Raw genomic sequence first — 25,754 nt, forward strand, 5'->3', positions numbered from 1 at the left:
AACAAAGGGCGTCTTGCGGGTCAGGAGTGGTGGAAGACAATCGTTGCTGCCAGCATCACTCAACCAACCATTTACTCACAAAAGCGCATCGCGTTTAGCAGCGAGTAGCACTTTTAATAAACCCACCATCTTGCCTTTGCTCTTTTCTTTTTCTTGAAGACTGTCGTGCCGCATTATGTGGCGTATCATTATAGTTTTATTACACTCACCACGACAGTAAAGGGGAAAAAAAAAATGCTAAGCTTAGGCCATAGGGCCCATCGATTCCACAGATTCCTCCCGATGTCTAAAAAATCTGCCAATCGTGCTCAGTCCAGGAGTCGAACTGCCCGAGGCCACGGTCGAAGAAACCATTGGCCCCGACCGGATGGACGATGCAGAATTTCCCGTGGATAATACAGCACCTCCAATGCTTGTAAGGGTCCAAGGACTGGATCCACCGCCACCAGCGCTCATATTGCTGGGAGGACCATGAAACTGCTGGAGGAAGTTCTGGCTCGTCTGCATGGATGCCTTACGCTTCCGATCCTCCTCAATCTCCTCCAGTCGGGTCATTGCAAAGTCGAGGCGACGCTTCGCCTCCGCAGCTTCACCCTGCCTCCTCAATTGTGCCATTCGCTCGCTCTGCAACATGGTCCTCAGTGCCCGGGTCTGCAGCCCGAATTCATGAGTCAAGATAGCGACCACGCATGTCCCAGGTGCGTTGTTCGTGTTCATTTGCTGGTGTATGGCTCTGCGCACAAGCTGCTGCAGTCGCGTGAGGTCGTAGAAATGGGCGACGAGTAGTAGACCCTGAAGTATCTTCGGCTTGAGCTGATGAGGCGTCACGAGGTCGTTGGTGTAGATGTATTGGAGGAATCCGACCAGGACAGGCGTCGACTCCCGAACAAGAATCTCTGCTGGCCGGTCACTGAGATACCACTGCTTCAATGCCAACTTCTGTTCCAAATCCACCTCGCTGGTGTCAAACGAGTCCATCCTGGCGCTCCATTTCTTCGCCTCCAAGTCCTTGATGTTGTTGCGCTCCTCTATCAACGCCTGGAAATATCCCCACCGCTGACCGACTATACCCGAGTTCACCCGTACGCGACCACCATCGACTGAACTCACAAGGACCGCATCCGCGCCAATTCCATCCCTCAGCATCTCCAATCCGAGCTTCAGTCCGCTCGGTCCTACCGAAGGCTCATCCACCCCCGGACAAATCTCCAGGCCCTCCAGGTCGACCTTGACCATGTGTGTAAAAAACGCCACGGCTTCGGGGCAATCCATCTCTGCCTCGGAAGTCGCCAGATCTCCCCCTGTCGACTCCTCGGGGTATTCCTGGCTATGATCCTCAGTCCTTTGTCCAAGGATGTAGAGAAAATTCGCGTCCCGATCCAAGACAGACTGAACCCATTTCCCATCACGCAAGTTCTTTGACAGTTCGAGCTGAGTCCATTGGTGACTGTGGAAGTGGTGCATCCAAACTGAATATGGCTGCCGTTTGCCTAATGGTGGGGTAGGCGCAGTAATCCCCGAAGGCGGTTGTCCCGTATGGGATGAGGAAGAAGCAATGGCGTTTTCGTCGTCGTCGACCGAGATACCCGACAGAATGAAGCAGTGGCCCACGACCTGGGTCACAGGGAAGATCATCTTCGGAGGAATCATACCCTCAGCTCCACCAAGAGCTCCCGCCCCAAGGTCCAATGCCGTCCACTCTGGTCGGAAGTCATAAGTGATTTTATCAGGATTAGGTCGGTAAGATCCTTTTGCAGTCTGGACCTTGATGAAATCTCGCTTCATTTTGTTGTCGGGTGCGGCATAGTTGGAATACATGTACAAGGGCTGGGATACGGGGGTAGGAATTGGTCGAGACCGCAGCTGCTCAATTGTTCGTTCGTCTCGTTCGTCTCGTTCGTCTCGTTCGTCTCGTTCGTCTCGTTCGTCTTGTCCGTCCGAAGTAGAGAACCTTGATAAAGGAGCTGAATCCAGGAAGCTGTCCAGCGATCGTCGATTATCGCTACTATCGTCACCATCAAAAACACGGTGTATCCCCCGCCTTCCCTGGCTGTCATCGACGGTCCCCGTGCTCCTGCGACTCGAAGTCGAAGCGGTGCTATTGCTGTTGCTCCTTCTGATTCGAGGCTGCGTCTCGCGACTGACCGGTCCACCCCTCAACCCATCCTTTTGTTCGCGAGCGATCGTTGTCGCCAGATTGTCGAGATCGAACATACTGCTGCTGGATTTCGCGAAAAACTTCTTCGGCACCGCATGTGTGACAGGCGGTAGAGGACTTGGTGGTGCTTGCCCATAGTGGTGCTTTGCCGAGGAAACGCTCGACTTTGAACGCGTCCTCGACTTTTCAGATCCTGAGCTGATAGTACTCATATTTGAGGACGTCAGTGTCAGTGCCGTATATGAGCTTGCTGTGCTTCCTGCAATGGATGGCTGTCGCACCCTGAGTCCATCATCGCGGTGACCTGTAGAATTCGCTGTGACTCTGAGATGCTCGTTATCCGTGCCTGAACTAGCATGGCTATCCACGTTCGAAGTGCTGGCGCCATCTTGACCCTTTTCTGGTCTGATCCGAATATTGCCATCCTGCTCCATTGAAGACGGGGGTCCAGAGTTGCTCTTGAACCGCTGGGGGTGCTCTGTTGAGACGACCAATGGTTCGAATGGATGTCCCTCACCTCGATGCCAGGAGTTTTTGCGTGGGTTCAGCAGAGGTGTGATCAAGGCTGCCGGGGATGGTAGAGGGGATGGTATCGGTGTTGTAGTGTCGGTGGAAAGAGAGAGCGATGAGGCGGAGGATGACGGAGATGATTGATGGAGCTGTTTTTCTGCTGCAAGACATTCCAGATACCGCCGTCTACGGCGAGCCATTGGTCTCTCCTCCACACTGGTCAACGTCGAACGACTTTGGCAGGAATGTCCGTTGAGTTTATTGCCATGAATCCAGACGTGGGTCTTCAAGTCGAGGACACTGATCTGCTGGATGTACTCGTTGTCATTCCCTCGTCCGCCAAGGACGACCATGTGGTCGCCTGTGAGGGAGACAAGGTGAGCGAAGCGGGGCTCTGGGATGTGACGCTGGTATGGGTTGTGTCTAGGCCGAGTTGTTGTTGCTGTTGTTGACGATGATGATGGTTGGATATGCTCACTTTCCGCATGGCGTTTGCTCTCGAGTGGGCTGGATGGACCGGTTGGCTAGAAGGGCATAGAGGGGCATAGAGGGAGACCTTTGGAGTTAGTCCGGGTAATCTCGGTAGCCCACTGCGTCGCTCTGCTGCCAACAAAAGAAGCGACAAAAAAGCTCGGCCGAGAACGAGCTTGCTGGTGTCACGCGTGCCGTTGTTAGCACTTTCTTATTTATTTTTTGGTGCTTGTGTCACAGCCGGACATTCTGCCTCTCATCACCGTGCATACAGCTCAATTCAATTCAACTCACCTGCACAGAGTCATCTGCACTGTCTGTCGTCGTATCATCGCCCGCGGTGCTGGCGACTGTTGCGGCCGTGGTCGGCGGTGTGGTTGGCGGTGCGGTGGAAGATAAGGAGACCGAGGGTGCGGGTGTGTCCGTTGGTGAGGTTTCATCCGCTGCCATGGGGCAGCCTAGATTCAGACTAGAGGGAATCCACCGCAGCGTCTCCAGGTCCAAAATGTGGGTGTCATTCAAGCAGATCTCCGCTCCATCCGGGCCACTACTGCTGCTGTCGTCATCATTCTTGAGAGCGCGACCACCAAAAATGATCATATGAGCCGTATCCTCATCGCCCCATCCTGTTAAAAGCCCCTCGGCACTAACGAGTGGTGGTGCTGTCACTAGGATCGCTGAGTGGTAGTATCGTGGCCGGGGCATGGATGGTGCTGCATCTTCATGGCATTCTGTGCCGCAATCTAACCCCAGAACAAAAAAAAAAAAAAGGAGAATCTTGATGAGACCAGCCAGTCCTTGTGCAGTTCCATTCCTCATGTCCGTTATCTGCCTCATAGGCGCTTACCAGTAGCATCGGCTTCTAGGGACACTGCGTGTGATGGTTGGGCATGAGACGAGGATGGATGCTGTTGATGTCCTACGCCAGATATCCCTGCATATGCCGAGTACTGGACCCCATTTTTGCCTTGCTGCTGAAGATTTATTTGCTCCTGTTCCTTCACAAGGGTCCAGACAAGCGTTTCCAGGTCGAGAACAAACAAGTCGTTGGAAGGATCCTTCCCTGGCTGTCGACCGCCAAATAGATATAGGCGATTGCTGTGGATGACAGATGTCGATCCGATGAGGGGCGGAGGTACCTGGCCTGTGGTTTGAACAAGGCTCGATGTTCGATCCGACAATGTGAACGTCTCCTTCTCAACTCCAGCGCTATGGTTGGTGCTGATAGGGCCATGACTGACTCCTGGTGTCGTGGGCATTGAAGAACTCCGAGCCGCCATTGGGCTGAGTGGGTTGACGTGGGTATCATAGGGATTGGTGTGATACACGTTCGAGGGAAGAGCCAGCGTAGGGAAGTTGATGTGTCCGTAGCTCTGGTTCCGCCGATGGTTTGTCGGGGCACTGAGTGGTGGTTGTACCGACATGGTAGACGAGCGAGAGATGGTGTGCGGCAGGAAGTCGAAGGGCTCGGGAAGGTTGTCGAGGGCTGGAGGGCGGATGGGTCTGGACAGGGTTATGTCTGCGGTGGATATGTATGGGGTGTTCCTGGCTGTAAATCCTTGTTGATCCCTGTCAGCGGCAAGACTGAAGGGATACTCGTCCAGTGCGTTGGGGGCTGCCATTGAAGAGCTGTGTGGTGATAAATAGGGATCCGATGGAGGAGAGAAAGGGTATGTGTGGGTGTATGTATGTATAGTGGTTCGTATATGAGTGTGCTTATTTTTCCCAGGGGGGAATGGGTCTCCAGTGTGGGGCAATAGGTGTGAAATATTAAGGATAAAGGGATAAAGATAAAATGTGGGTATGCCTTATGGAAGGAGGGTTATGGATCCCGCGGCAGTTGTACCCATGGAGAGGGAATGAGGAGGAGGGAATGAGGAGGAGGAGTGGATGCAGGCGTGAGGGAGTGAGATGCAGTTTTAGGAATCAGCTCAAAAAAACCTGCGGGGGAGAAGGGGCGCCAAAAAAAAAAAAAAAAAAAATAAGCTTCAACGTGGTTCCTGGTGCGTCTATCTATATTTCCACTTTGGATACGATGTCTGAGTGCCGCTGCCCGTGAAACCCAGCCAACCCTTTCACTATCGCTCATTCGCCTTCTATTTTCTTTTTGTCCAACCCGATGCGCCTGCCTTATGCATGGCCACGGTCCATCAACCACCCGACCGATGAAGACGTGTTCGCGTTGGTCGTCCTGCGGCCCTCTTGCTTGCTTCAGCACCAATCTCAGGCCCCCTTCGCTTCTCATGCATCCTATCGCCTGCGCTGTTTGCTCAAAATCCAGGGTGCTCCATCTAATCACACTTTTTGTGTCAATTCTAAAAGTACTATCTGAGCTGCCACAGTAGATGGAATGAAATATCTTGTGCCGTGGCATGGCAAAGCCCTCCTTCTTTCAGGAGGATGGAGCTTTTTTTTTATCACATTTAGACGGCGGTCTATTTTTCATCTTCGTTCTCCGCTTCCTACACGCATCTGGCGACGGTTCAGTCGTCCATGGCACTGGGAGGGAGGGGGGGTTTTTTTTCTTTTTTTTTCTTTGGATGGGGGACAACTAGGGGATGAATAAAGACTGCATTGCACTTCGACATGTTTATTGTCACTTTGGATGCGTTGACATCAAAACGGCTTCCGCTATGAATAATACATGGCCAAAGTATGTAGTGTTCTTGGACCAATGCGTACAAAACAAGTGTACTTCATCATAGACCAAAATGAGTGAGGTTCATGTACTGCGCTCTCTACCCTGCGCCTTGCGCCTTTACTCCGCGGCCAACCCACATCTGCACGCCACGAGAACAGCAATCCTGGACCCTCTTCTCTTGTTTTCACAAGTACTCTACAAACGATTCATCCGAAATGACCGTTTCCTTCATGATCCCAAGGGCCTCAGACAATTGCGCTGCCAGGACATGTTCGCACTAAATTTGTGAGATCCCTATGGTATTAGCCACAACAGCACGAGAGAGAACTTGGTATCATTCAAATGCAGAGATCATCCATTCATACCGTAATAGCATCGCTCATCAGGACTAGCCCACGTAGGATCATAAAGAGCATAAAAAAATCGCATTAGATCGCTGTTATTTAAACATGCGTTTCCAGCCTCTGGTTTAGTAAATCGCTCATACATTGCCACCAATATCTATCTGTTTAGTAGATGAAACGCAATGCATATTCATCATTTATTGCGTGTATACCTTGGACAAAGCGATCGCAAGTGCAATGGCGGAGTGCAGGTCTACACGTCAACGAGATGCCTGATTCCAGATCTCTAACCTAAGTCGAGGATGGTAGGTAATTGTGGAAGACAATAAAAATAAAAAATCGCATTCATGCAAAGATCAATGAAGAGTTTTGCGGAAACACGACGCGTTTCGGGTTTCTATAGTACCTTGTATATTGTCCTCTCCGAATCATGCGCGACTAGCCTTTCAACTAGCAATGTTACATTGTTTGCAGAAGTCAAGATCAGCGCCATGCTTGCCTTATACTATAACACAATGGGAATTGCAAAGAACAAATAAACAAACAAAAAAAAAAAGAACTCGCCAGAGTCGGGAATATCCAGCAGACGCAAGGCACCCATGACAAATGCTGTTGCAAGATCTCCTTGGTGACCACACAAGTGCATGAGTGCCATCAGATGATCGTTGTTCACTGTTCCATTGGCGATGAGAATAAGAGGGTTACCGATCCGTGGTTTCGACCCGTGTGTATGATGTCAGTTACCAGGCTTACATTGCTTGTCGGCTGCGATGGACCTGAGAAGAGCATTCAGCGTGTCGACTGATGTTCCCTCCATTAGGGGCTCCATTGCTTGTGAGGATCAGAGACGCGAGGATGTCAATTGGTGGTAAAATAGGCCGAAACATTTGTGCGACCACCCCCTGTCGCCGCTGACAAAACACACAGCGGACGAGACGCGACGCGCCGCGAACGCGACACGCGACACACTGTAGACAGTTTATCTGCAATGTCCGTACGAACGGCCAAGTAAGCCAGGCCAATAAGGAAGGTCCCATCCCCTCCAGCATCCACTCGTCAATGTGATCCTTCGCGACTCCTGGCCTCCTTCTCTCCTATTTCACTCCCGTTTTCATACGCCAGCTACTGCCTTCTGACCTTGGACCTGGTGTATTGCTTTCTTGCCTCATATTTTTTCTTCTTTCTCGCCTTTTTTTTTTTTTTGTTTCTACTCCTCAGTCTTTTGCAATATCCGACGGCCTGGTACCAAATGGAATCACGCAGCAAGACACCCTCAGACAATCATCTATACGACACCTGCCATTATGAGGGCCCATCGCTTCATTTGGAGCATACAAACATGCCTTCATGCACGCGGCACCCCCGCTGGATCACCATCGGCTGTATCATCTTTTCTATCATGCTGTCATATACTATTTACTTAAGTCAGAACCGGCAGCCTCGTGGAATTGGTTACTCGGACTTTGGACAGAAGTGGCAGTGGCAGTGGCCAGAGATGGATCCGTATAAGGTCATGACTCAAGAGGACAACGAGAACAGCAATATCTCTTCGGATAGTTTTCAAGCAACAAAAGGCCAAGGTAACCCAGATGGATCTTTAGGACCGAGGATGGGCGATGACAGCGTCAGTAGTAGGATGAACTCGGCGATAGCAAGACCGGGGATCAAGACTTGGGACATCGATGACCCTGCCCTCACACTCGCATACTTTTTCGGCTCACCAGAGTGGAAGAACCAGACACTCCAACCTGCGTCCGATTTTGTGAACCTGCTTCGCGTACTCCGACCTGCCGACCACGCATTCTTCATCGCCTTGTTCATCAATCAAGCACCCCGTCCGCTGCAAACAGTGCTTGAGGACCGCAAGGGCACTTCGCCAAAGATTTCGACAGTACCCATCAAGGGCCATCATAATTGCGGTTCTTGGATTCCCAACTATGTCGAGTTCCAGAACCAAGTCATGGATAAGACCCTGCCCTCACGATATACCATTCACACCTGCTCAAACACGGTTCGTCCTATGATACCAGCTACTGGAATATCGACATTGGCGGTCCACGATCCACAACAACAGCAATACCAACCCTGCGGCAATGTGTTCTCGCAGATACTAGCTATGGCATCAGCGTTTGCTTGGTCCGTAGCCGAGTCCCGTGCATTTTTTTCCAATCCGGATCAACTCAAAGATCTGCGGGAGAGCTTCGAGCCGTCGTTGTTCCTGCACTGGACATCTCCGCCAGCAGCAGACAGTACAGCCAAAGTGGATACGGCGGACATGACTAGTCGCGACCTCGGTCAATTGTTTCAACTCCAAGACCCATTGTTTTCAAATCATGAGGATGGCCACAGTGAAAACACGAATAGTTCTATTGGCAGTAATAACGGAGCACAGGATGGTCAAGTAGCGGATGAACAGCTGCAGGATCGACTCTGGGGGCTGAGGAGCAAGAGCAGAAATCGAGTCGGATTTGAGCGACAACTGACGCCCAATGACCCAGCGACGAGTGACCTTCCTCAGCAACGACGAGGCCGTCAGCGACGTCTGGGCCAGAGAACGAGTCCCACCCGAATGAAGAAACTAGTCGCTGCCCTTGACCAGGATGGCGTCGAGCTCGTCCTGGACCACGATATTCTGCCTCAATTCGTTAACACAACCAGGACCCTTCGTTTGTTCCTGAATCTGAGCCTGCCCCTCCCAGACCGCCTCATCCAACAGAGTCATGACCGTCTTCGCCTTCAAAACAACGAGGCCATCGACGGAGCCAACCTCGGGTCGGTCAATCTTGTTCGTGCGCGCGCTCCCACCATCCACGCACCCTCCGCGCATGGCTCGCTCTTCACTTTCGCCTCTGCATCCTCACTCTCGTCCGCGACCGCGTCCCACGAATTCATATCGGCCGCATTCCACACCGCGATTCACGACGAGCGTGACGTATCCAGGACTCATGCCGTCCCAAAGACCTTCGGTTGCCTTCTCGATATCCTGATTCAGCCAAAGATCGAGCTCCAGCAGCTGATCCACCCTTATGCCACCCTGTTCAAACTCCCGGCCATCTTCTCCATTGGCATCTACATCCGTCCAGGACAGTCTGGCGCGGGATTAGAACAGCAAGACCGAGTGAACAAATCATGGAAGTCTATCTCCAATGACCGCAAAGCAATCGTGGATCGATACATGACCTGCGCCCGCCAAATTGCTCGAGAATTTGCTCCAAAGCGTAAGGGTCAAAAGGTCATCTTTGTCGCCGTCTCCGAAGACCCTGGTATGGTCAGGGTCATGGAATCGCAAGAAGAATGGGATGAGGAGGTCATTGCGCCCAAATGGATATTGCCAAAGGACCGGAGCCAAACCAAGCAGCCACAACACCCTTCGATATCGAAGCAACAGCAGGCCGTACTCGAAAGCTGGATCCTCAGCAAGACCGACTTCCAGGTCGTCTCGGATCACTCGGACTTTGCAAAAGTGACAGTGTGGAGGACAAGGCGCGAGGGACGAAGTATCGTGATCCGCGAGAACGATGCGATCGAGCAAGAAATGGCGAGCAGGAAGGGATACGTCGGCATGCTCGACTGTGGAATCCTCCTCAAAAACCTCATCGTCACTGAGACAGAATAGTCTAGCATTCCATGCCCTTTACCAGAAAGTTTGGGCTATATACATATTCCTCTTTGTTCAAATGCATCCTTCTTTTCGTTCACAAAAAATTATAAATTATCCACCTAGGAATATCCTAATATATACCATCCCTGGCAACATAACAAACGAAAACACGTTTTTCAAACGCATCATAAAAAGGTTTGAAATGTTCGCAGGAGATTTATTCAAATTCCCAAGAAGTATTTTAACGGGAGGTGTTGGCAATGGAGACCTTGGCACCCTTGGCGCCCTGCTTGGAGAACTTGGGCTGTCCACGGGCAGCGCTGGAGGCGTTCTATTATTATTAATAATAGCAAAAAAAGAGATAAAGTAAAGAATTCATGATTAGTTCACACTGCACTGCATCGTCCCGGCCTCGAAACAATCCTCGATTAAAGCAACACCAGCGATCTGACACGCACCTTAGCCTTCTCAGACTTCTTCTGGGCATCCTCAGCCTTCTTCTTCTCCTTGCTATCACGGAGGGCGGCAGCACGGGCAGCAGCACGGACCTCGGGCTTCTGGTTGCGCTTGGCGCGGATGGCCTCCCAGGAAGCACCGACGACAGCACGCTGGTGCTTGACAGTGCGGCGGGTGCGCTTCTTGGCAACCTCCTCAGAGATACCCTTCTTGTGCATGCGGCGGAAGAGGACGGTCCAGGAGATCTTGCGGGGGTTCTTGCGCTGCAAGAAGAGGGACTCGGCCTTACCGTTGACGAAACGGAACGACTATTTTTTTTTTTTTTTTTTTTTGGAACAGGAGGGTCGTATGAGATAACCGCGTCTTAATATGATGATCAATTGTCGGTTCCGTTCGTGAGTTGAGTGTCGAATATGTAGCAATATGCTGTTTCCGTTTTAACTGTTGTAATGAAGCTATTTGTCCGATTGATCGCGTTATATGAGGTACATCATGATTACAGCCTTCGATAGCATGCTCTTAAGCATTCCTATGTTGTCGACAAGCGCGTCCTGGTGCATCCGACTCCTTTGTATGGGAACCACTTCCTAGTCCCAAAAAAAAAAAGGAAGCCGTCGTCCATGCTAAACGTCGCTTTGATTTTCGCCTCTGATATGTCGCGTATCGGTCCCAGGCGGTAGAAAGTATGTCCATGATGCGATCGTAATTCATCGCCGACGTATTGCTTTACGTACCCTGCTGTCGACGCGGACGTAAATCTTGCCCTTGCCGGGGTAGATCTTGGCTCCAGAGAAGGCACAAATCTCGATCCTGATGAGCAAGGGAAAGGAATGGAGAGACAGAGAGCGTCAGGAAACTGAAGCAGTACAGCGATTTTCAGTACGAACGAGTAGATGGAAGGGGGGCGACGTCCGCGTGATGTTGGCGAAGTCCTGTCTGATCCTGCTATTGATAACTCATAACTGTGAGGACACCGGCAGAGTCCTGTCACCAGGCGGTCTGACATCAAGGCCACGGTGTCAAGCTCGCCAACCTTGCCTCTACGCTCTTTAAAAAATAGTCCATTCATGATGCTGTTTGTTGACGTCCTGGGTCGAGTTGGTTATAGTTCTGTTGATGTGCCATGGATCAAAGGTTCCACTGAGATGTCATCAATCATAATGTCGAACCAATATTACATCCTGCGCACGCTCAGCTCTGGGTTGGCTTCGTCTCAATAGTTTTGCTAGTAAGCACTCAATTGGTGCTGCCTCCCTCCCTTCAGTCGATTGCCATGATGTCGTTCAACAAGTACACCATCAGATGCAAAGTTGATGTCGAAAAAAGGATATTCGCCTGCTCGTAGAAGAATGCTGCCGCCAGTTGCCGAATGACATGGTGACGAATTGCTAGCGATATTCGTGTCTAATGGTGAACAATGTCGATCGATGGATGGATGCCCGTGTTGGATGGTGATTTCCCTGGATCTCTTTGGCACAAGGTATTACTTCATTTTTGGACTGAGAATAAATTCGAAAAGGAAGATCCATTGTGGGCGTGCTCCGCCCTGTACTTTATCTTCAGTAGGGCCCTTAATTTATGTTCACCAGAGTCAGTACCATGCCATATATATATTACTATATGGGCCATTTGTAATCTGCAGTTGTGAGAAGGCGGGTGAGTAGAAAAGGAAAGAGAGAGGAAAAGAGAGAGAGGGAAAGAGAGAGAGGGAAAAGGCGTCTACAGTCTAAAAGCCTATGGCGCCATTATTTTCTCGTCGGCCGCCCACTCCTGACATGAAATACATTATCTTACAGCAGTTTTTCGCCGCCCCAGTCTAGGTGGTTTATGAGAACAGTGATCAGTCACTGCAAGATACGAATGAAATAATAGTTAGATCTCGGGGCCTTAAAAGTAACATCATTCCGCACATCCCTGACCCACTCCTTTCCTCATCCACTCCCCTATCAGCCCTCAAGCACTGTCGCATATCCTTAACGTGAGTCTTGAATGCTTCTGCAAATGGATACATATACCAAATTTGATACTCATTAACTGTCTACTTTGACTTGGTCTTTATCGTACCAGATGGGAGTCACTGGGCTACCCAAAGCTATAAAAGACACCGAAGGAACGCTAGCTTATGATCTGCAGAGCAAGAAAGTTCATGTCGATGTCTTGAGTCTGTACTTTGGATTCTTGCAAACAAGGACCTTCAAAGTGACGTGTAAAAGAGTCGCCAAGGAAGCGAGATCTGAGGCAACGGCTACGACAACTACCAGCGCATCAGCGCCTTCCATTCTAACAGAAACGACGACCTTTCTCGCAGTGCCCACAGCCCCCGCAGTGCTCACAGCCCCCGCAGTCTCCACAGCCTCAGCAGCACAAGACGCGCCTTCTGCTGCAGACGCCAGCACTAGCAGGAGAAGCGGCATCAAGCAGCGCGCCCTGAGTTTCTCCGAGGCTCCATCCAAGCGAGGAAAGGCTTGCTCTAGTTATGCGAGCGAGATACAGGCTACCGGAGTGCAACATCCTGCACTGTTCATTGGCCCTAATGGACGATTGACACCAGACCGACCTGGAACAACAGAGCAGGTAATTAAATGTGCCAATGGTTTCGTATCAGCTTACGCAGCATAGCAACCAAGTGCTGACACATGTTCTGTTGCTTCGTTTATCGGCCCCGCCTCATCTCTAGTCACAGAACTACGGCCACATAGCGCATGATCTCAACAAAATCATGTCAAAGCACTTTGGCAAATCGACAACAGTTTTACACTTTGACGGAAAGGCCTCGATACAAAAGTCTCAAGAGCGACAAGATCGGGCCATATCCCTCAGCAACCGGATCAAGACTCTGAAGGCGCGAGCTGACAACGCCATAGGAAAAAACAGCGGCTCTTTGGCCCCCCTGTACAAGCAATGTCGAAACGCGTACAAGACATCCAAGCAGCGCTGGCAGACATAAGAAATGGGCTGGAGCCCTTGGAGTGGCACACCTGTGAATGTCCCTTCCAAGCAGACACGCACATTGCCGAGTTATATCAAGCTGATAATAATAAAGACGACCTCGCAATCATTACCGCCGACAGTGATATGATGGTATATCAAGGTGTTAGAGAAATCACTATACCCGTCGGAAAGTACCGAGAGCTTACCACGTACAAGAAGGCTGACCTGCTCGAGTCTCTGGACCTCGCATACGACCGTGAGCTGTTGCTGGCATCAATCGTTACTAAGAACGACTACTCTAAGGCACTCCCGTGGCACGGCTTCCAAAGAAACACCAAGATCATCCGAGAGATGAGGACCGAGACCGGAGCAGGCGATGGATCAACAATGGACGCGCCAGGATCCAAGACGACTGAGGCTGAGATTATCAAGGAGCTGATTCAAGAGTATTTGCAACGGGCGAGAGGAGGACAAAAAAAGGGTGTGGACGACTACACCCACGCCATTTCGGCTTTCGTTCAAGTGCGTGAGGACTACCTTGACTCCGCTACGCCATCGTGCACGACCCACGAGAGAATACTGGGCATACTCCAGAAGCTCGAGAAGTGCAAGCTGCAAAGGAGAAATATGACTCGAGCCTTGCGGACAAATCCTCCAGCCGATACACTCACCAGCGACACTTCTGCAGGCTTGGCGTTTTCTTCCCCTGTCCGGCACAGCCTGCAGACGCCTGGATAGCAGATGATTCTTCAGACCCGACGCCGTCGCCGCAGACACGAGAAAGGGAACGCCCAGCAACGGAGAAAGCGACGCCCCAAAGGCAAAACAAGACGTAAAAAAGCCCGGGAGGCAAAATGGAGACGAAGCAGGTATGATTGCCGTATGACTTTGTTGCGAGTTCAAATTCATTACGTCCTTTTACAGCTTTGTCGCTTTGATACAATCATATTATTGATTTTATTTTATTTTATTTTATTTTTGGGACTATCCCTTAGTACAAGAGCAGGAACGGCTCGTTATTCCCCTCGTGTTGTCGTGGACGTCAGCCAGTCATGCCCGGTTGACAAGGTCGCATTGAAAAAGATGTCCACCGAGGAACCGCGCCCGCGGAAGAAGAAGCACGGAAGCATGGATGATAATCCTAAGGCCACGAGTGAAATCAAGACGAAACCCAAGAAGGACGAGGAAAATGATGAAAAAGCGGAGAGGCGAGCCGGAGCTAACCTGACTAAGCACCTGTTCGGGGAGGCTTTCAAGACTACCAAAATGACTGCAGGATCGATCACAGGATGCCTGCACCGCGTCACGAAGCTGAGCGTAGCCCAGACCAAGATCGTCGCGGAACGCATCATGAGCCAAACTCGTATTCTCGTGTTTAAAGCGCTTGAACTTTTTCTCTACAAGGAGGTCAGAGTCGCCACCATATCCAATTCAGATCAAGCGCGCTCAACACCAGACCAGAACTTGGGCATTGATGAAGCAAATGGATCAGGAATCCAGGAGGAGGTCTGCACTGCCACTGCATGCAACCCAGAACAAGCGCGCCTGGCACCAGAACATAATATGGACATTGATGTCAATCAAGCGAGTGCTCCGGAAGTCCAGCACAAGGAGGACAAGAACGCAGACCCACTTGATCTCATTCTGCACAAGGCACATGGAGAAACTATCATCAGAAATCTGATCTCTTTGATTCTGAATGGTCCAGTAGCGCCCCGCGGGAGACCACCTAAAGACTCGGCGGCAATTCAGGCGAAAACAATTGCGCGCTCGATTTATGACGATTTCCTGAGCGTTCTTTCAGATTGCGCACCGACAAAGGACTGCCAAGATATACCCCTGAGCGTCATCCAGGCGGAACTGGCGGTGGAGGTCCGGACCGCGGTTCGGGAGCATTTTCAGACTGCCCAAGTTCATTGTGAACAAGGTAACATTTCCACTGTCCGGAACAAGATATATCTCGCGTCGATTTGCTTCTCCGCTGTGAACTTACGTTTATTTCTTGTTTCTATTAGCTGAAGCGTGCTCGTTTATTCACGGATGATATATCTCCAGTTGAGGATGACGAGAGCTCCGACGGCGATAAACAGAAAGACAAGGTGTCATTTAAGAAGGGACACATCCAAATTTGGTGGAGGTACTTTCTCCGTGTGCCGTCGAAGTTGGGAGACTCTTTCATCTTGTGCTCTGAGGCTGCCATTCTTTCACTTCTTTGGGGCAATTCAAATTCAAAGACGCACCCTACGCGGCATATCATGGAATCTCAAGTCTGCTCTTCCGAGACGGCTCACGAACTTGCATCAGAGAAATATGGGGAGCTTTTCCGACTACTGTTTATCGGAGACAAGGTCGAGATCAAGGCGGTTCCCCTCAAGAACCAGACTTCATATGGCAAGAAAACAACGACCATGAACCGATTGCTGAAGGACCATCCAAACACATACGGCCAAGCTGCACTCGATGGGTACATGAAGAGGATCTTTGCAAATCACAAGGCTAGGAAGCAAGCAGCTGCCGAAGGCACGGAGCCCCCCGTGCCCCCCGACCTCTCAAGTAATGACAGCGTCAAGGAGCACTATGCCATCAGCAATATGATGAGAACAGACGGAGTCCAGCTCCACCTAATGGCATTTGACATACGACGACGTTGGCATTCATCCAAATTTAAGGCGCGGATCCCGGAGATTACATCGCGGTTTCCTAACAAAGGGTCTCTCGCAAAGGCTTTCGATCAAGACCTTCAGAATGTTGTGGTCGTGGGGGTGGACCCCGGTGAAGTACTTTCAGCATCATTTTGTGCGCTGGACCCCCTCCGCCGACCCCAGCAAGAATAACTGTACTGGCCATATCAGTTAAAATTTATCCTAGGTGACTGTCTCTCTTTCCAGTTGAGACGGTCTAAGGGATAGAACCCCCAGCGCGACGCGCTTCGTATTCGGCGAAGTCTGATATACTCAGGCGTACCTCTTCCAACGTCGGCCCCGTACCATCGACCAATAAATGATCTACAAGCACTCACACGCCCATATCGACCATATGTGGCACGACCTCGTACTCCAGACCTTCGGTATCCATTTTGACAACCACGGAATCTCGCAGTAATATATTCTGGAGTAACCATCTCGAGATACAGATATCGAGTCAAATCCGTACAGTTATGTCTCGGTTTAATGGTATCAGGATGATTAGTGTGAGTGGATGAATTCCAATGATCGTTGTCGGCGTTGACACTGTTGAGGGAGAAGCTGCGTAATCGCGTTCTTGACATCCACAATAGTAGACGAGAAGGCGTTGACCTTGGCCTTGACAAACGTATTTGTTGAGCACAGGATTGACCTTTGACAAATAGGTCTCACCAGATTACAAGACGCCATCAATGTCTTATCCGACCAGTGGGATAAGTCGCTGAGACGAGGTGCCGCGCGAGGGGACATACACAGCTTGCTCGTATGTCGGCCGCTTTGGACAAGGAAGCTCCGAATGTTTCATAAACACTTCCAGACATTCAGCGCTGTTGACTCCGAGGTCGACAAGGATGAAACGAGGCCTTGGTGTTATTTCTGCTAGTGCCATTGCCATCCCAGGTTTTTTTGGAGCTCAGGCTGAGATAGCTGACGAGCAAGAGGAAAACTCGGGCGACAGAGAAGAAATTTCGAGCGGGAGTACGAGTGAAGCAACTGAGGCTTTCCCAAGCGAAAATTCCGCTCGTCGATAGCACTGGTTACTCCTCCTGCCTTGCATGCTTGTGTTCATGACGGATATTTGCGTACTTTGATACTCGTGTTTTGAGGCCGACCCTCAGTATTCTTGCTAGAACAGGTGCTCTGTACTCCCACAATCTAGCGTAAGGCTAGCTCCATTTTCTCCCTGCTTGGTCGCGTATGGAAGGCCAGGACAGATATAGCGCTATCGATCAAAATCGAGCATACTAAACTAAACGTAGAGGATGCACCATGCAATCTTTTCTTGGCCAGAGACCCTTAGTAGGTGGGGCCTGCCTCCATTACCTTGCTCAGTGAGCAAGTGGTGACCCAAGGTACTCGTCGGGGGGCGTTATGGCCGTGTTATCCAGGATAACGCCTGTTACCTGTTCTTTCCTCTCAGACACGTTCCTGCTGCATTCCTAGCTATCAGAATATCCACATCGTCAATCTACTGCACAACTCTTTGGTAAACTCTTATTTATTTTAAAATTAGATGGCAGATGCTAGATAGAAGCGATTAGGGGACAAAAGAGAAGGAAGAGAAGGAGTAGTGTAGATTATATTGTACAGAAGTTGGAAGGGGATATCCCTGTCTTTAAAAAGGCGCTCCCGGCACATTAGCCGTTGAGCTGCGTGGAGACGGCGCTGGAGTACTCTTTGGGGACGTCTTTGGCGATGTTCTTGGAGAATTCACGGTCGCCAAAACTTCGATCCAGGATTCGTATCCTTGCCAACCAATCCATGACTGGCGCGACCTTGTTGCTGAGACCCTCTTCTTCTTTCGTGTCCACGATGATACAGTCGTCGATGACGAGATCGAGCGCTCACTACCGGTCGGCGATGATGGCTCAGAGAATGTTGTCCGCGCTACTTCAATCTCGAGCTCCTCGCGTGTTGGGATGGTCACGACGACAACGCTGTTCATCTCCATGATATCCACACCGTTGTCCTTGAATGATATCTGTCCACCATGTTCAGCGTCTTCTACCTCGTCATGTCCCATGTTCCAAGACTTATCGATGCTCTTACTTGGTCCACCGTTGCTGCTGTGCCTAATGTCTATCTCCTCCTCGTCGTCTTCAGGCGCGTTGAACAGGGTTTGCTTCTCCTGTCGGTTCATGGCGTCGCCCAGATCCTGGAATTCCCTAGGTTTGCTAAAGAGCTCAGGTTCCTGAGGAGGCAGGACCGGCGGCAAAAAGAACGAGCCGATCCAAAAGGCAATGACGGCGTATGCACCTCCGCCAACGAGATCGACAACATAATGATGACCGAGATACATGGTCGCCCACCAAACCCAGAGGATGTAGCACAGCGCAAAGGGGATCGATCTGGGACCAAAGACGTAGACCAAGAAGAACGCGAGTTGGCACGAGACCGCCGAATGGAGCGACGGAAACGCGCCAAAGACCAGTGGCGAAGCAGTGAACGTGGTTTTGTACATTTCGATACCCAGGATATCATCAACACGCGCCAATCCACCGGGATCCCCGGGCATGGTGTACGCTGCTGGCTTGAAACCTCCATAGCGTGTTTCGTACCCTGTTTTGAGATAGGGAACACATTACGTTAGGGTTGATATACACATAAACCAAGGATAGAGTAGCTGTAAGCACCGAGTTGGTTCCAAAACGGGACAAAAAAAGTACAGCTGGAGGAATGAGAGGACCAATGCTCTTGCATTTGCTTGCGTTTGCCTCATACAGTTTCTTTTCAAGAAAGCTGACCCCTTACATTCTCCATTCAGTAACCATCTGGCGTAATTCAGACCCGTTTGAACATAAAGCCAGCACTGCAAGCTTCATCAATCGCTTAAAAAGCGATGGGGTACACAGGCAGATATGAGCGGGGAATTTTTGAATCATTGATAGCTCCATTTGCCTTAATACGGAGAAAGAATAGAGACTGGTGCTGTTTCGTGTGTGTATCAGAAATCAATTGATACAGGAGAAGGGAGCACATTCCATGATACCCAAACTCATGTAGCCCAATGGACATAACAATTAAACGCATATCACATCCTTAGCCACAAGCCAATGAATACACGATCTGATACGTTGGGCCGTATTGAGGCAGGAAAGGCAGGAAAGGCAAGAAAACTAGGGAAATGGGGGAAAGGAGAATATGCCGGAAACGAAAAAAAAAAAAGATCGGCTGTGCATGGCCTTTCAAATTTCCTGCATTGCAAGCAGCGGCAAGCATCTCAAGCATGACATAAAACTTACATGGAGGCGCACAGGGGAAGAGGATCTGAGTAAGCACTCCCGCCACGTTCATGTACCCAAAGGTCCTAGCATAAACAGGCAGAGTCCCTGGAGGTCCAAATACGACGATCAAGATGGCCGTGACGATGGGCAGGACGTAATGCAACACACCGTAAGGAAGCCAGGCTAAGATATCCTTAGTGGGTGTGGTCGTTGAAGCCAACATCTCAGAGATACTGCCTCCATAGAGAATGTTTTCGAGCGCAGGCAGGACCGAGGTGAAGATATGGGGTCGCCATTCCGAGGGAATGAAGCGGCAGCAGTAAAAGAGAATCAGCCAGGCGGCGACGGCGAAGAAAGGCAGCATAAAGAGGCGAGTGCGTCGTGGGATCAGCAGGGCGATAGTCGTCAGGGCAATGGGCAATTTAAACCAGACAGGCTTGTCCATAATCCAGTAACAGAACGAGAAGAGGACGAAGAGAAAGACGTATTGAAGATCGTAGAGAGAGTACTGGTACTGCTGAAGAGGCCGAAATGTGGAGACGAGGGCTGCCCTAAGAGCTCTATGGAGCCTGTGGAAGGGCCGGGGGATGGGTGCAGCGAGCACCATGTTGTTATGCTTTGCCCGAGGAGGAGGGTGGTGTGAGTGGAGAGTGTGAGTGGAGTGTGTGAATGTGAGAGCTGTTCCTGTCCCGCAGATTGGATGGGGTCTTATGTTTCGCCACTAAACCGGAGCTGGCCTTGTATGATAGGTGGTGAGTGTGGACCAGGGGAGGTGTTGACTGAAAATGGCAAAGGGTGAAGAGTAAGAAAGAGAAGAAAGCGACCCCAAGGATGGGACAGTGATCGACAAAAGGAGGAACGAAGAGGAGCGAAGAGGAGCGAAGAGGAGCGAGAAGAGGGAAAGGAAGGGAGTGTTTATCCTAGCCCAAAGGAGAAAAGAAAGGACGCCGGAGATGGACAAGATACACAAGATGCTCAAACACATACCGCACAACTCTGTCTAGAAAAAAGCACGATGCAACAAGGAGACCCTTGACTGTTTATCTCCAAACCTGTATTGGACCCAAACTACCCAGGGACACCAGCGCCGTCTGAGGATTACAGACTGAAGTTTCTTGTTTCACTCTTGTCCAATCTTTCAGGTACCAGAAAAACATTGTTGGAATCTTTTGCTTCCACTCTTTTACAAACTGAACCTGTATTCTCTGTTTTTTTGTTTTTTGTTCTTTTTGTCCGCAAGCACCAGGCGAGGCCCATAGTTGCTTGGATTACTAGTGCCTGTTTATTGTTTGTTTGTTCTTTCGTGCGCGTGTGTATGCTCTGTTTACTGATATACAACATGGTGCGCAGACTCACCAAAGGAGTGAAAGGTTGCGGGATTACGAACTGCCGACACCTCTACACAAACCATAAACAGGTCTCGATTATTGTGCACACGATCTTGGCCTCCAGAAGCTATGTCTTCTTTAGGCGTTGTATGTATCAAACACTTGCGTTGCACACGGCAGAGAGCAGAGTGTGTTCTTGATCCTTGTTTGCCATGGAGACAAGCAAGCATAAGCATCCTCGAAGCAAGCACCAGGGTGTTCGGTTTACCCAGGATGAACTGTCAAATGTATTTAGATTTAGCTACAAACGTGAGCACTGGGTCCATAGTCAATTTCTATGTTCTTCCAGCAGTGGTTTTTTTTTTCCTCCATCTCCCACGGGTGAATATCCCTCCATACTTGCCTGACCTGCTGGTTGTTCCCGATGTCTGCTCTAACCAGCACGCCTCATTCATGAGCTCCCCCCCCCTTTTTTTTTTCCTGTGGACATTGCAATATTCAGCCGCGCCGCAAAAAACCTTTCTGTCAGCCATAACCCCTCAAAGTCTGCACATACTACAGCAACTTTCTGAAGAAAAAAAAAGGCAGGGATCGTCGGTAACAGGGGAAAAAAAAAAAGAAGCTAATATACCGCATGTTCCAGAAACCGGATTCGTTGCTTTACTACTTTTGCTCTCTTTTTTTTTTTTTTTTTTTTTTTTTTTTGGCGCATTAACTCTCTTTATGCGCACAATCTCACTTCTTTTTCCACAGCGTAGTAGAGCAGACTGCGCTCTTTCGAAGTTGAAGAACTTTCTACTGACACACCAAACTCATAGGGGTCATTTTTGGCTGTTCGCGTGGGATATGAGGTATGCGTCTAGCACATCAACAGGTTTCGCTTTTTTTTTTTTTTTTTTTTTTTTTTTTTGCTGCAAAGAGTAGTCCTCATACATTGCTGTTTTACATATTTTTTTTTATTCCATTGTTCACAGCTACGGGCTATCCCCGTGTCCGCTATCCCGTCGTGGTGGGTTCTCGCGCACACTAGCGCTTGTAGCATTCGTGGACGCATAAGAAGTTGAAGGGTCGATGATCAAATATGCCTGATCGTCATGTCGTGGTGGTGGCAACATGAACTCGGGAATCGATATCTTCCGCTCATGCTGGCGTTGAACCTTCTGGGGCTGGTGCTCCTGCAAGCTTTTGCTGGCCTTGCGTTGCTTGTTTGTTGAGCCAAAGGGGGCCTTCCGATCTCCAGAACCCGTCATCGTCGTCACCGAGGGTTGCAAATGCGGGTGAACAGAGTCCAGTGTTGGATTCGGCAACAGTACTGGTGAAGAAGGGGGAGAGTGTCGAGAGATCGCCGCATGTTTCTGTGGCCGCCGTTGTGGTACCCTCTGGTGCAGCCCAAGCTGGCCTAAATGATCATCCACCCCGTCTTCCTCGTCCTCGTCGCCTTCATCGTCCTCGTCGCCTTCATCGTCCTCGTTGCCTTCATCGTCCTCCATGTATCCATCGCTCTCGACCTCATCGTCTTCTTCCTCATCATCAGCATCGTGTCCAGCAGGCGACACTGGTAATGATGTTTCTTCTGCCGTCATCCAATCGAACTTGGAGGAGACTGACGCCCTACTATGATCACCAGCTGGTGCCTGGACATTTCCACCATCCAGTGATAGGCCGATAGTGAGAGTATTGGCATCTGTGGCTGCAGCAGACATTTGAACGTGCGCACCACCATTCAGGTCTCTGAAACTCTGCTCTCCATCCAAAGCTGATCCTGATGTGTCAGAGGTGTTTGCTGCTCCCGCATTCAATTCAGAAGACCGAGAAAGCGGCGTGATAGGCTGGGCAAGAGGAGATGGAGTTGAAGTCGAAAAGAATGTGTAGTCGCTTAGCCGCGGCGCAGCATCGGTCGACAAACCCGCAGCTTTCCAGTAATCCTCTGTCACGGCCAGGGTCATCGGATCCTTGTCGACCAAGACACGTACGCGAACCTGACCCTTCCACTCCAAGGCCCTTAGTATATACAACGTGCGTCCCTCAAGACAGCACCACCGTCCGGCCTCCCAGATCATGGTCATGGTCGGGCATTCCTTGGCCATATCCCTCAGTCCGGCCTTCAGCTTGCGGATTGATTGAAGCACCTCTGCATCCTGGTCAAATTCTTCGAGAGAGCCATTATAGTGAATCTCGGAGATGTCGAGTGAGATGTAGTTGGGTACAGGACCTGCTTCACTGGATCCAAGGATCTGACTCCAGAAGCTCCGCTCGCTCTCGTGTGGTGAATATGGTGATGTTGTAGATGATGGACTGGATAATGTCAATGGAACAGCGATAGGATCTAGACTTGAGAGGGTGTCTACGGAGGGTCCACGCAGTGGGAGTGAACGGGCACCAGTCTCTTTTCCCAGAAGGATCAGTTCGTCCGAAGGATGGTGAAGCACTTCCAATGGATTCACATCAGAGAAACCCTCGGATGCGGACCGGTGCCTTGTGCCGGAAGGCAGTAGTGAACCCGGGTCATCTTGATCCTCTTGCAATGACCGGCGCTGTGAATCATTCTTGTCGTACTGTTTGTGAAGATGATATTGTCGATAGAGATGGTATTCGTGGTATCGCTGGTCCTTATGCTCTTCGAGGAATTCGGGCGGGCTGATAAAGACATATATCCTGGTCAACAGCACTAGTGCCAGCGACACGTAGATGACCGTCTCAGTTGCCATTGCGGTTATAGTATGTGTAGGTAGTCAATTGACTGGGCCAATTGAGAGAAAGGGTGTAATGTAGGCGAGAAAGTTGTCTGGGCGCAGCAAGGGTGCGATAAGTGTAGGAGGAGGATCAAGGACGCTCGATAGTTCCTGTCAATGAGATCAAGGTAGTAGTAATGGTTGAGCCAAGAGATGTCAGAGCGTAGCGAGGGAGAGAAGTAAAGACGAGGGCTGAGTGCTGGAGAGTGTCAGGTTTGGTTGACGCGTGGGTACGGCGTTTGTGCGATTGTTCTGTTGTATGAAAGGGTGAGAGAAAAGGACTCGGTCAGCGGCCAACATTCGGATTTTGGAAGTTGTTTATATAATAGGGAAACAAGGGCACATGTCAAACTACTCAGACAAGCGGCACGCGTTCTCGTCGCTGCGCTCCGCTGCTGCTGCAGCGTATTTGTGTCGGCTACAGAAGAAGCAGGGTACAGAGTGGATGTCCAATGGCTAGAGCTAATGCGCGATTAGGTCTTCTTTGGTGTGTGTGTGTGTGTGTGTGTGTATGTAAACAAAACAAAGGAAACTTGCAATATGGACAAGTGTCAGGCACAAGAAGGGAATATGTGTGCGCGTGAAGGCATGGGAGAACGCGACAAATAGCAGGGGCAGCACAAGAAAAGAGGAAAGAAGGATGTGGGTACAAGGGGTTTTTTGGTGTTGAGGACAGGAAAAAGGATCCATACTAATATGAACATCCGTCCAATGGCAAGGAGGCAATTTGTTGAGGAGAAACCAATGAAATGAACAGCTTCCCGCCGGTTTGCATATTTGGAGGACCTTGCAGAGGAGGACGCTCACTCCCCTTACATTCTTCCGGTCATCTTCCTTTGCCTTTAAGCCCAGTGGAGGTAGCCTTGGATATCAGGCATGCCTTTGAGGTGCAGTTGGTCGAGCTGGAAATACTTCACACCTCCAAGGAAAAAATATTTTTTTGTGGGCGGAATGTGATGTAGCAACAATAGTCAGTTGCGAAAAGTGTAGAAAAAGTAGAGCAGCCTCATTGCCATACACAGATCGGATTCTGCGAAAGAAATCGAGCGGATGAAACAGGAGGATGAATGCTCGAACGTGAATGCGATTTCATAAATGCATCCACTGATTGTGTTGCGATATACGATATAGTGCACGTTGTAGATCGATAACTCGATCCTATATGTTTATACCATCTCAAATCCCGCCGCCTTTGTTAATGTACCCATTGCACAATGATTGATGATCATGATGATAGTGGTAGTAATAATAGAGTGATATGTGATGTGGAGAGAGCACTGTAGGATGATATCGACTTGATGCTCAGAATGGAAAAAGAGGGTTTCCTCTCTCCCCCCCTTCCCCCCTTCCCCCTTCCCCTTTCCTCTCGCGTGCGGGGATTAATGTAGAGGCCATGCAAGGTTGTCCAGGGACAGAATCGGTGCTTGAGAATGAACAGGGTGGCAAAGCACGAAAAATAAAAAATCACAGCACAGCAGAATCATGTTTTGCAGCATACCTTTTTTGTTCGGAAATTGCCTGCGACGTGTCTATGAAATCAGCAGAGGAACGCGAGGAGTGAATGAGTAAAAACGAAGAGAAGAAAAGGTTGATTCTGGATGGAAAAAAAAACAAAACAGAAAAGGGTTTATATGAAAAAAGAAAAAAGAAAAACAAAAAACCCGAGGAGGAGAGCGATCACATACAAGATAGGCTATATTTGCTACTCGAGCAATGCGTGTGCTCTTTCTCTGTATCTTGTCAGATGGAATATAATGTCGAAAAAAGGAAAAAAAGAAAATCCTTTATGGGAAACAAGAACACCAGCGCTGACAACTAAAGATGTATGGATAAAGGAAAGGGAGGCAAGGATAGAAAAGGGCCTAGGCCTGCAATTGCAATTGCACGCTCCTAAAAGCAGCTTGCAGCTCTCTTCTGAAAAGGAGAAAGTCCTTCAGAGCGAACAGCCATCCCGCACTGCGAGGCTGCAGTTCTCTCACTCTGCCCGCATTCTATGCATGACCACATAAGCAATAGAGGAATCCCAAGTTGCTTAGCTGCCGATGGCTGTCCTCGAAAGCTCAATCTCTCACTCTATTATTTCTAACCCGTATCTCGGACTATGCTCCCCTGTTCTTTACGCGCTCATCATATCGTATCATGACAACCTTGAGAAGAAACAAACCTCCATCAATACTCCTTTGCCCATCACCTTGCTATTGCCCCTCCATCCTTAACGCTCCTTCCTTTTCATAGCAAACACAATAGCATTTTCCTTTGTGTAATGCTGTACTTTCTGGCTAGTCTTGTTTACATGTCCTTCTCCCCTCTGAAGAGAAATTGTTGATCAATGCACCAGTAGGAAAACATTACGAGAGCGCAGCCCTTTTGTGTATGCACAAATGTGCAGCATTGCCATTGGTGAAAACGAAAAAGAACAAGAAACGGCGTTCAAGGATGGTGAGGAGGAGAATGCAATTGCTCATTTTTCGTGAATAAGTGTGTCTAGTTTAACGAGACACTAGGCTAGCTGTGGCATGCATTTTCAGGAACATGTAAAGGTATCCATCAGGAAGACACAATTTCGGTAGCAAAAAATAAATAGAAAAAAAAAGAATAGAGGATACAAACAAACGAGCTATTAAAAGGCGATATGTAAGAATCATTTCATACGTTTGTTGCTGTACAGACTGAT

General features: G+C 49.7%; 8 protein-coding genes across 8 annotated transcripts; 3 read left to right on the plus strand and 5 right to left on the minus strand.

The window, feature by feature from the left end:
* Positions 1-243: 243 nt before the first annotated feature.
* On the minus strand, positions 244-4,761 carry BC939DRAFT_500769 (uncharacterized protein; the record flags this gene model as incomplete). The annotated part of the gene is made up of 3 exons (XM_051560078.1): positions 244-3,192; positions 3,434-3,882; positions 3,987-4,761. The coding sequence occupies 3 exons, from the start codon at positions 4,759-4,761 to the stop codon at positions 244-246; spliced, it is 4,173 nt and encodes a 1,390-aa protein (XP_051415025.1).
* A 421-nt stretch (positions 4,762-5,182) lies between these two features.
* BC939DRAFT_443543 (uncharacterized protein) lies at positions 5,183-5,684 on the plus strand. The gene has a single exon (XM_051554555.1). The coding sequence runs from the start codon at positions 5,259-5,261 to the stop codon at positions 5,469-5,471; it is 213 nt and encodes a 70-aa protein (XP_051415026.1). The 5' UTR covers positions 5,183-5,258; the 3' UTR covers positions 5,472-5,684.
* On the minus strand, positions 5,684-7,002 carry BC939DRAFT_443546 (uncharacterized protein). Its single transcript, XM_051554556.1, has 6 exons — positions 6,878-7,002; positions 6,689-6,796; positions 6,531-6,574; positions 6,337-6,415; positions 6,146-6,168; positions 5,684-6,057 (listed from the first exon to the last, which is right to left on the minus strand). The coding sequence occupies exons 1-6, from the start codon at positions 6,951-6,953 to the stop codon at positions 5,965-5,967; spliced, it is 423 nt and encodes a 140-aa protein (XP_051415027.1). The 5' UTR covers positions 6,954-7,002; the 3' UTR covers positions 5,684-5,964.
* A 374-nt stretch (positions 7,003-7,376) lies between these two features.
* Positions 7,377-7,634, plus strand: BC939DRAFT_443549 (uncharacterized protein; the record flags this gene model as incomplete). The annotated part of the gene is made up of 1 exon (XM_051554557.1): positions 7,377-7,634. The coding sequence occupies exon 1, from the start codon at positions 7,472-7,474 to the stop codon at positions 7,631-7,633; it is 162 nt and encodes a 53-aa protein (XP_051415028.1). The 5' UTR covers positions 7,377-7,471.
* Positions 7,635-9,817: 2,183 nt separating this feature from the next.
* Positions 9,818-11,693, minus strand: BC939DRAFT_443552 (ribosomal protein L24e-domain-containing protein). Its single transcript, XM_051554558.1, has 4 exons — positions 11,669-11,693; positions 10,916-10,991; positions 10,184-10,489; positions 9,818-10,056 (listed from the first exon to the last, which is right to left on the minus strand). The coding sequence occupies exons 1-4, from the start codon at positions 11,671-11,673 to the stop codon at positions 9,967-9,969; spliced, it is 477 nt and encodes a 158-aa protein (XP_051415029.1). The 5' UTR covers positions 11,674-11,693; the 3' UTR covers positions 9,818-9,966.
* A 406-nt stretch (positions 11,694-12,099) lies between these two features.
* Positions 12,100-13,491, plus strand: BC939DRAFT_63083 (uncharacterized protein). Its single transcript, XM_051561796.1, has 3 exons — positions 12,100-12,159; positions 12,249-12,755; positions 12,859-13,491. Exons 2-3 carry the CDS (start codon positions 12,249-12,251, stop codon positions 13,126-13,128), a joined length of 777 nt encoding a protein of 258 aa, XP_051415030.1. The 5' UTR covers positions 12,100-12,159; the 3' UTR covers positions 13,129-13,491.
* A 3,790-nt stretch (positions 13,492-17,281) lies between these two features.
* BC939DRAFT_443567 (uncharacterized protein) lies at positions 17,282-19,982 on the minus strand. Its single transcript, XM_051554559.1, has 2 exons — positions 19,039-19,982; positions 17,282-18,355 (listed from the first exon to the last, which is right to left on the minus strand). Exons 1-2 carry the CDS (start codon positions 19,625-19,627, stop codon positions 17,412-17,414), a joined length of 1,533 nt encoding a protein of 510 aa, XP_051415031.1. The 5' UTR covers positions 19,628-19,982; the 3' UTR covers positions 17,282-17,411.
* Positions 19,983-21,069: 1,087 nt separating this feature from the next.
* BC939DRAFT_474837 (uncharacterized protein) lies at positions 21,070-23,056 on the minus strand (the record flags this gene model as incomplete). The annotated part of the gene is made up of 2 exons (XM_051558451.1): positions 21,070-21,207; positions 21,725-23,056. The coding sequence occupies 2 exons, from the start codon at positions 23,054-23,056 to the stop codon at positions 21,070-21,072; spliced, it is 1,470 nt and encodes a 489-aa protein (XP_051415032.1).
* Between the last annotated feature and the right edge of the window lie 2,698 nt (positions 23,057-25,754).

Source organism: Gamsiella multidivaricata, assembly GCF_025024155.1.
Source record: "Gamsiella multidivaricata strain RSA 2152 chromosome Unknown BC939scaffold_14, whole genome shotgun sequence".
Taxonomy (NCBI): domain Eukaryota; kingdom Fungi; phylum Mortierellomycota; class Mortierellomycetes; order Mortierellales; family Mortierellaceae; genus Gamsiella; species Gamsiella multidivaricata.